Here is a 9,409-nt window from a genome sequence, read left to right as displayed (position 1 = left end):
ATCTTTGAAAAGTACTTTAAGATTTTAGATGCCTTGCAGAATACAGTTGTCTTCTTTCTTATGCCATCAAATCTCAGGAGTATTGACTTAATCCCTGTTCATTATTGAAGAGAACAGAAGATTCAGACATTGATCTCTCAAAGGAATGAATGGCATTCTGTTCAGTATTTTCTTCTTGGAATTTAATTTTGTCCTAAGCATTACTTCAAGGTGGTGGATTTGTTTGTGCTCCTTTTAGTTGCTAATTTAGGTTGTTTTGAGCCTGATTGCTTGTGGCAATCTACAATCTTAGTAACAGTGGAGTGAGTGGCATTGGATGGATTTAGCTCTTAGGATTGGTTTGGTAGTGGAGCTGAGATATGTATTAGATTAGTATTGTGATTATTTTTTCAGTATTAAACTAATTCTAGGAGTCGCTTCTAAAACTATTTTTAGTAGGACATTGGCACTAATGCTAAGAAATGTTAACCATTTCTTAGATTAGAGAGGGGTATCAAACTGGCAGCCCGCAGGCGCATGCTACGCCCACCCCACTCTGCAAAGGGAAAAATGTTGCTAAACATCACATGATGCCAATGTGATGCCATGAGTTTGACACCCATGGATTAGAGAGTCAGTCTGGTCTAGTGGTTCAGGCACCAGGGTAGAAAGCTAGAGACAGTGAGTTCTAGTTCTGCCTCAGCCATGAAAACTAGCTGGGTGATTTTGGGTCAGACACTCTCTCAGCCCAACTCACCCTACAGGGTTGTTGTTGTGGGGAAAATAGGAGGAAGGTGTCCCGGATATGTTTGCCATCATATTTTTTAAAAATAATAAAAACAGGATATAAATAAAATAAATACAACATAAAATAATCAAGAATATTTCCTATCAGAGTAAGCTGAAAGTCTGGCAAAGTTATAATCTAATAAACGTTTATGGACACTTGTCTACTTTGTCAGGTTATTCCTATGAAACTCTGTGAAGAGTAAGTCAACTGTATTCTTTCAATAAAGATAGGTCTTTGGTGAATTGCACAGGCAAAGCTAAGGGATGAATGGATGCTTTTGAAATGCTTTTTTTAACCTAGGATGTCTCTGATTTTATTAATTGATGTGTTTGTCTGTCTGTCTGTCTGTCTGTCTATCTATCTATCTATCTATCTATCTATCTATCTATCTATCTATCTATCTATCTATCTATCTATCTATCAATCATCTATTGAAAAATCAATTCTCTCCCTCCCTCCCCCCTCCCTCTACCTCTCTGTCTCTCTCTCTCTCTCAGCATAAGTAAAATCTCGGAGTTTTTATGGAACTTAAATTGTTAACACTGAAATTACTGCTGGCATTGTCCCTGTCTTCTACTATTTCAAGAACCCTAGCTTATAACTAAGCATTATATATTAACTTGAATTGGCCACTTTATGAGGGATTCTATAGGAACTGTCGATTTGATAACTCCCAGGATGCTTCTCATATTTATTATGGCTTCATAATGAATTCAGTCTGTCCATCAGTGAGTCATTCTTTTCATTTTTAGGTGATTTATTTCCAGAAAGATCATCAAGAAGCTAGAACTCAACAAAATGCCATTCAATGACTGTTATGATAGACAACAATTCTCATAATACCTACCCAGTCAAACTATCTAAAAGCGGCTAAATCTGGCTATACTTTCCTCTGGTGCCTTTGGTAGAATGGTGCATGCAAAACATGATAATTCCAATTTGTTTTCTTTACTATATCGGCACCTTATAGGTTTGCTGTTGGCTGCCTCCTGGAACATTGTTTTTATAATGTACCTGAAGCTCAGTAATAAGCATACTGATCAGGAATAACAGAATAGCAGAATAAGGTCTTCTAGCCAGCCCCTGCTCAAGCAGGAAACCCTCTACCATTTCAGACAAATGCCTGTCCAGTCTCTTCTTAAAAGCCTCCAGTGATAGCGTACCCACAACTTCTGGAGCCAAGTCATTTCACTGATTAACTGTTCTAACTGTCAGGAAATTTCTCCTTATTTCTAGGTTGGTTCTCTCTTTAATTAGTTCCATCCATTGTTTCTTGCCCTGCCTACGGGTGCTTTGGAAAATAGGTTGACCCCCCTGTTCTTTGTGGAAGCCCTTCAAATATTGGAACATTGCTATTATGTCACCTCTAGTTCTTCTTTTCATTAAACTAGACATACCCTTTTCCTGCAACCATTCTTCATATGTTTTAGCCTTCAGTGCCCTAATTATTTTTGTTGTTCTTCTCTGCACTCTTACTTTGCCTTTGAAGTGTTACCCAAGTTCCACTGAGATTAAAATAAATCAAGACAGAATCCAGAGACTTTCCCCCAATTTTTTAAATATTTGTCATTAGTAGTAATTAGCTATATTGCTGCTTTCCCACTCAGTCTCATTTGCTTCATAATGACAACCATGTTTGAATGTATAATTAAATAACCCTAGTTTGCTTTTCCTAGATTTTTATGCAACTCAGTACAACCTAACAGGGGAAAGAAGCCTTTCTAATGTAATGAGTTGGATCTTGAAGAAACAGTTTAGCAAGTATATTGATGCTTTCAAACTTTATTGTTGGAGAAGACTCCTGAAAATAATATGGGACGAATTACCAATAAACAAATGGATCAAATCAAACAAATCAAATCAGAGTCCTCACGGGAGGCACAAATGACCAGTTTCAAATTATCATGCTTTGGACACATTATAAAAAAACCTGGCTCTCTGGAAAAGACACTGAAAAAAGTGGAAGGAAAGAGAAGAATATGATCATCAGCAGAGGATGGCCCTAGTTATAGTAGTGATGGGTGCATTGTTGGAAGACCTGAAAGAACCAGTTAAACCAGAGTTGTCAAACTTGTGGCCCATGGGCTCGATGTGTCATGCACTGGCCACCCCCATGTCCAGTTTAGCGAAGGGGAAAAAGTTGTGATATGTCATGTGATGACATCATGACACTGTGAGTTTGATACCCCAGAGTTAGACCTTGATGAAGAAAATCTATCTATCTGGTCGCTAATCAATTGAAAAAAAGATGTGAGTAGTTTGACTGTAGAATGAACCACATTGAGTAGTTAATGACTTTGGCATCCCTGGATTTCTTAAACCAGAGACTGGAGAATCATCAACCAAGGATGCTTTATTAGGACCAGAGGTTCTATGGTCTAAATGATCCTTTCCAACATTAAGAATCAGTATTAAAATTGCCATTCAATATGGTTCTTCCATAGTCCAGAGTAGCTCTCAGCAGTAGACTTCAACAGAGTCCCTTGTCCAGCTTGATGTAAAAAATATTGTTCCAAGGACTCACGTAATCTGTTTTCACTTTCCACATTCCTCCTCATTCCCCGCTCCATCTTTATTCACAATCACCAAAAATTTAATTGCGATTTTATTTAATAAATCTATTTTATTTTACTGTGTATTAGAAAGTATTAGGGGGAAAAAAGGAAACCAATTACAAAATGTGCTTTTCAAAATGTGTGGTGGAAGAATAATGTGCTTCTCAAAAGCACAGATAATGTGCAGGTATCATCTGCCCTGAATGTTAAAAGACTAATTTTCTTATTGTGCTTATACAGAATTTAAATCAAAAACTTTATCAATCTTACTCTAAAATAGTTTCAAATAGTCAGTACAGGATGCTTTTCTTCCTTGCCCATAGAGTTCACCTCTTCCTAGAGGAAGTAATTGCCACAAGCTATTGAGTGGATCCACAGTACAGTATGAGGTTTATGTGAACTCTATCTACATTTCATTCTAAGGACTGCAATTTAAGTGATTTGTCCGTTGAATGTTAAACATATCTTTAGCATGTTTTGCCTTCCAGAACAATGCCTCTGGCAAAACCTAAGCAATAATTACACAATATGTGCAGGATACATTGTCCATATTGCTAAAGATTGTACATGTATTTTATTGTACTTCATGCAGGTATTGTAAGCTTTTTAAAACTGAATATACTTTCACAATATTCAACAGAAACTAATAATTCACCACTGCTGTTCAAGTAACGTTGATAAGTTTTGCATAGCTATTGTCTGAGAATATGTATTATTTTGATTCCCATATGTTCATATAAATGTCAGTTGTGACGCATGTCCACTAAATATAATTTAGGAAATTGTAAAGAAATCATGAATGTGTGTCAAAACATAGTGATTCTAATAAGGAAAGGATGGAATACAATAAAGTCACAAATTATGTATGAACGTAAGTGTTATGTCACTTACATTTCAACATTGTGTTAATTTAGTTATTTAGAAATTTGTTCTGGATTGGTTGCCATATTGGCTTGTGCAACAGAATAATGATAAAAAAGTTACAAATACTTTTGCCTAACAAAGGAATTCATTAGTATAATGAAATTGGTTGAATCTTTTTGCTTATAGACAATATATTTTAGTACTCATCCTAAGTTACTGTTACTATTTTTTATATGGTTCTATGTAATTATATTCAACTATAACCTGAAAATATAAACATTACATTTAGTAATCTAATGTGTAACTATTAGATTTATACCATACGATCACATTGTACAATCTTGCTTCAAGACACTTTCACACTTAAATCAACATATTAGACATTATGCGGTGTTCTTCTATAATTTGAATAATTCAGAACTGTAGCAAGGAAAACTGGTACACAAATTTTGAGATCAAGGATATCTGTGGCATAAAAAAAATCTCTGGTTAGAATGCAAAATTTCCATTAACTGCTATTCTGAGGAACAATAAGACAGTCTTCCTATTGAAATATATGTGCAAGATGATAATAGAAACTAAAATATTAATAGTCTTTGCATGTGAAAAGGGTTACCAAAACCTGGATATCTCTAGATGACAGCAGAGAGATATGGAAAGAGAATTCTTTGCCACTATCCGCAGGACATCCACACTTTGCAGCCCAGATCTGATAACTCTAGAGCAGTGATCGCTAACCTTTTTCTAAAGGTGTGCAAAAATTGTGTGCATGCGCGCTATCGTGCATGCGTACCCACCCACTTGCGCATGTGCGAGCAACCCCACTTGTGCATGCGTGAGTGACCCCCCCCACTGCATATGCGCGAGCAACCTGGCGCAGGGGGGGATTTTCACCCTCCCCAGGCTCTGGAGGCTTTCCTGAAGCCTGGGGAGGGTGAAAACGGTCTCCCCCAGCCCTTGGGGGCCGTTTTTGCCCTCCCTAGGCTTCAAGAAAGCCTCCGGAGCCTGGGGAGGGCAAAAAACAGGCCTAACGTCCCAATAGGAAGCTCAGGAACGAACTTCTGGTTGGGCCATTGGGCCTGTTTTTCATCCTCTCTAGGCTCCAGAGGCTTTCCTGAAGTCTGGGGAGGGCAAAAATTGTCTCCTTCGGCTCTCCGGAAGGACAAAAATTGTGCCAGAACTGAGGGCTGCTGTGCCAGCAAATATGGCTCCAGTGCCACCTGTGACACGTGTGCCATAGGTTCGCCATCACGGCTCTAGAGTTTGCAAACCAAAGCACAACTAGTGCAACTTGGCTAGTTGTTTGTCAATATCTCGGTCTTATGTTTTGCCTAATTTGATGTAAACATTTGAGTAGGAATATGCCACGCAAAGTATCCATAGAAAACTAACCAAATGCATGTTCACATGTGATGTTTAAATTACCAGTGAGTTTACTTAGTAATAGTCATTACCATCAAGCAAAATGCTGTAAGGAGTGTTAAAATTGGTGCATATTCTGTCTAACATAGATTTTATTTCATAGAAAGTATTTCAAGACTTTTCCCAATAGTAAACATATACAAAGGAGATATCAATGGTCCAGTATCTACTGAATATATTTGTAATTTTTATAAAATCAAACACAGTGTCAATTCACATCACACCTAATAAGTAACTGTGATTGTGCTTTTGCCAGCCACACACATGAAGATTCAAAAGTATAATATAAAATGTATGTAAAATTTAAATATCAGCTAAATAAATACAAATTAATAATCACTAATAGTTTTAATGTTATCATAATTATAGATTTATTAATGTTGTCATCTACTTCTTAGCAACCAAGCATGGGTTGTGAATCGAGAACTGGGGTGACCTTGAACAAGCAAATACTCTGTCTGCCTAGTGCAGGAGCTCCAAGAAGCACAATAACCTAGTCACTCATATCTAGTGGAATACTGCTTCTGACATTAGTGTAATGTATTACCATTGGGGTGTAATGCATTACCACCAATAACCTCATTCTTCAGGAATTTATCTAATCATCTTCTAAAGCCTTCTATGCTGGTGGCATTGCTCATATCTTTTGTAGCCAATTCCATGTACTGTGTGAAAAAAAGAACTTTCTTTTCTTTGTTGGGCTCTAACATTTCAAGTATCTCCTTGTCTGCTATCTCCACTTCATACCAAGTTTATACTCCCTTTTATTCTTTCACATCCTCCACACTTTGAAAGCTTGACATCTTTTTCCCATCTGGAAGGGATGACTTGCTCAACCCCTTGTTTATTTACTTGATTGCGGCTCCTTCTCTCAAAGACACTTCAGAATTCAAAGTGATTCCTGATGAGTCCTTTATCAACATGCATCCAACCATGCTGTTTTCTTAGCAACAGTACCCAAGTGATTGGTCACTCCTGCTTTATGAGGTTTTTCATGTTCATAATCTAGCCTATGGCTTTGGTGTTATTGGATGGTCTGTCATCCAAGTCCCAACCAAGTTTGCCTGCTTTAGCTTCAGGCGTGTTCAGCCAGGTACTGTCACCTGCTAGACATGATCCTTTTTGTCAACATGCACTTGGGGCATATACATCGTGGCATCCAATTTTTTTTGATACCTTATATTTTACTGAATAACCTATAGCAGAGTCCTTGGTGCTCTCTGAGCTTGGCAATAATGTATTATCAAATATTTATCTGTAATTGGCTAAGTTCACATTATAGCTCCTGAAATCACATTACAAATAGTCCTCGGCATGCAACAATGTCTATGTTAGTGTATCATTCAAAGTTGCAATGGGATTGAAAAAAGTGTCTTATGAATGTTTTTCACACTTATGACCATTGCAGTATCCCCATGGTCACATGATCAAAATTCAGACGTTTGGCAACTGGCTCGTATTTATGACATTTGCAGTGTCCCAAAGTCATGTGGTCACCTTTTGTGAGCTTCTGACAAAGTCAGTGGGGAAGCCAGATTCAGTTAACAGCTTTACCAATAACTTAACAACTGCAGTGTTTCACTTAACAACTGTGGCAAGAAAGGTCATAAAATGGGACAAAATTAACTTAACAAACGTCTCATTTAACAAGAGAAATGTTGGACTCCACTGTGATCGTAAGTCGAGGACTACCTGTATATCCCCGATGCCAGTGCTCTCTAAATTTATACCGATTTCTAGATGTCCTAAATAATTATAGACAACATATTTGGAATTGGGGGCTTAGCTAGTTTAATAAAGGAGAATATTTGTAGCCCAGGGTTGAAATGAGGGGGGGGGGTACTTGGTGCTCTCTGAGCTTGCTTGTTTTCTTGCAGACGTTTCACTACCCAAACTAGGCAACATCATCAGTGCTAGTAAGGAGTGCTGTTTGCTGTCAAGTTTATATTCTGGTGTCTTGCCTATCTGTGCAGGTTGGGCTATTTACGGATGGCTCTTTGGCAGTTTCTTGATCGGGATATTTGTTTACTTGGCTAGTTCACCAATACTCTGAAGAAGAAAAAAGAGGGGATAACTAATACCTAGGAAGGTAAACTCGGCTCTACCCAAAACCTCCTTTTTTTTTACAGAGCTACTGTCAATCGGGAGGAACTCCATCCTCCAAAGCCGAGGCGCTGGACCATTTTTTCAGTTTTACTCAGCCACCCGCTATTTGCCCGAGCCTCTGGCCGACCGCTACCTGAAGAGTGTACACGGGGCGTGTGGGTATGGTGTGGTGGTGGTGAAGGTGAGGTGGGCGTAGCCCGCTCCAACATCACCCCACAGGACAAGGTGTGCAGCTGAGCAGTTATTTGTGCAAGACCTTCGGGGCGGGAGGGTGTGTGTGCGTATGCAAAGATAGCTGGCGAGGGGGAGACACCGACACGGCTTCTTCCCCTCTGAGGGGAGCGTCTGTTGGTGCTCTGTGGGATGCGCGTAGAGCGGCTCGGGCGCAGGACGGACGGGAGACATTCTCTCCCTTAGCAGCCAAGCCGGTGGGGGGGGGGGGCGCGAGAGAGAAGGAAACGTCTCGCTTGCCGCTGGTTGCCGGCTGGGAGTGCGCACGCAGCCGCCTGGGCTCCTTCCTTCTCTCTTCTCCGGCTCACTCCACCGTCCCCCCTCCCGTCAGCCTGCCTGCTTGCCTGCCTGCTCGCTCTCCCTCCCTTCTCTCCTCTCTCCCCCCCTCCCTCACCAGTTCCCCGCTCTCGCGTTGGTTGCCGGGATCGCTGGCCGCTTTGGTTAATGTCCGCCATGTTTGCCATGGCGCAGGGAGCGGATCGAGCGACCCCGGCGCGGATCTAGGGCTGCGGGCGGCTCTTCGAGGGAGCTGTTCCGGGGCGGCGGGGCTCTCCATGGTGTGTCGGGCCGGGGTCGGGAGCGGCTGGGAGGCGGCGGTGAGGCCGTAGTGAGGGTCCCCCTCGCCCCCCCCAGCTCCCCCAGCCCGGCCCCGGGGTGTTATTGTGAGGGGGAGACAATGAGCAAACTCTCCTTCCGAGCCCGGGCGCTAGACGCCGCCAAACCGCTGCCTATCTACCGCGGCAAGGACATGCCCGACCTCAATGACTGCGTCTCCATCAATCGTGCCGTGCCGCAGATGCCCACGGGCATGGAAAAGGAGGAGGAATCGGTAAGGGAGCCGCGCGGGGGGGCCCACCATTGTTTATCAGACGTCCCCCTCCCCTCACGGGAAATAGGCCATTGGCATTCACTAAGCGCCGCTACGCACGCTTCCCGCCGCAGCGGCGCACGTTTCCGATGGGGCCTGCGTAAAGAGCGCAGCGTAAACTCTCCTCCGTCGCCGTAAGCGGGGCCTTGCTCCGCCATCTTCTTGCTTGCCCAGGACTCGCGAAGTGTTTTGATTAGCGGGAGAGGGAAGGAGGGGGGGGGGAAGAGGGGGAGGCCTTACGCTAGCGTAACTGGAAGGAAGCGCAAAAGGCTTTCCTGAATGGAAGAGTGTGCGCGCCGGCCGCTATTGCCGGAACTTGTCTTGTGAGCTGTTAAACCAGGAGCTTGTCTTGCTCCGCGGTCGGGTTTTCGGTGTTTGAGCCGGGCCTTTGCGACTTGGATAGAAGACCGCTAGAATTCCCAATAGCCCGAGGAAGGAGAGTCCTTGTTTCAAGGGATTCAATTCTTCATAAGACAGGCTTTGCCCTTTTTTTTCCTCCCACCCCCACCCCTCGGTTCGCTTTGAAGCTGACGGCTCCTTTAGCAGCCAGTGGGGGTAGCTCTTCGTCTGCATAAAAGTGGCAAATCGTAGTTT

At 42.0% G+C, this 9,409-nt stretch overlaps 1 protein-coding gene across 1 annotated transcript in view; it reads left to right on the top strand.

Annotated features, from left to right (window-relative positions):
• Positions 1–8,354: 8,354 nt before the first annotated feature.
• Positions 8,355–9,409, top strand: part of EPC2 (enhancer of polycomb homolog 2) — a 45,259-nt gene continuing 44,204 nt past the window's right edge. The window contains exon 1 of the mRNA XM_032216070.1: positions 8,355–8,776. Within this exon, the coding sequence (XP_032071961.1) occupies positions 8,624–8,776 (153 nt within the window). The 5' untranslated portion in view covers positions 8,355–8,623. The remainder of the gene's footprint in view (positions 8,777–9,409) is intronic.

The sequence above is a fragment of the Thamnophis elegans genome, chromosome 1 (genome assembly GCF_009769535.1).
Source record: "Thamnophis elegans isolate rThaEle1 chromosome 1, rThaEle1.pri, whole genome shotgun sequence".
NCBI classification, from domain to species: Eukaryota; Metazoa; Chordata; class Lepidosauria; order Squamata; family Colubridae; genus Thamnophis; species Thamnophis elegans.
Note: the sequence above shows the minus strand (reverse complement) of the source record. Positions and strands in the feature narration are given on the sequence as shown.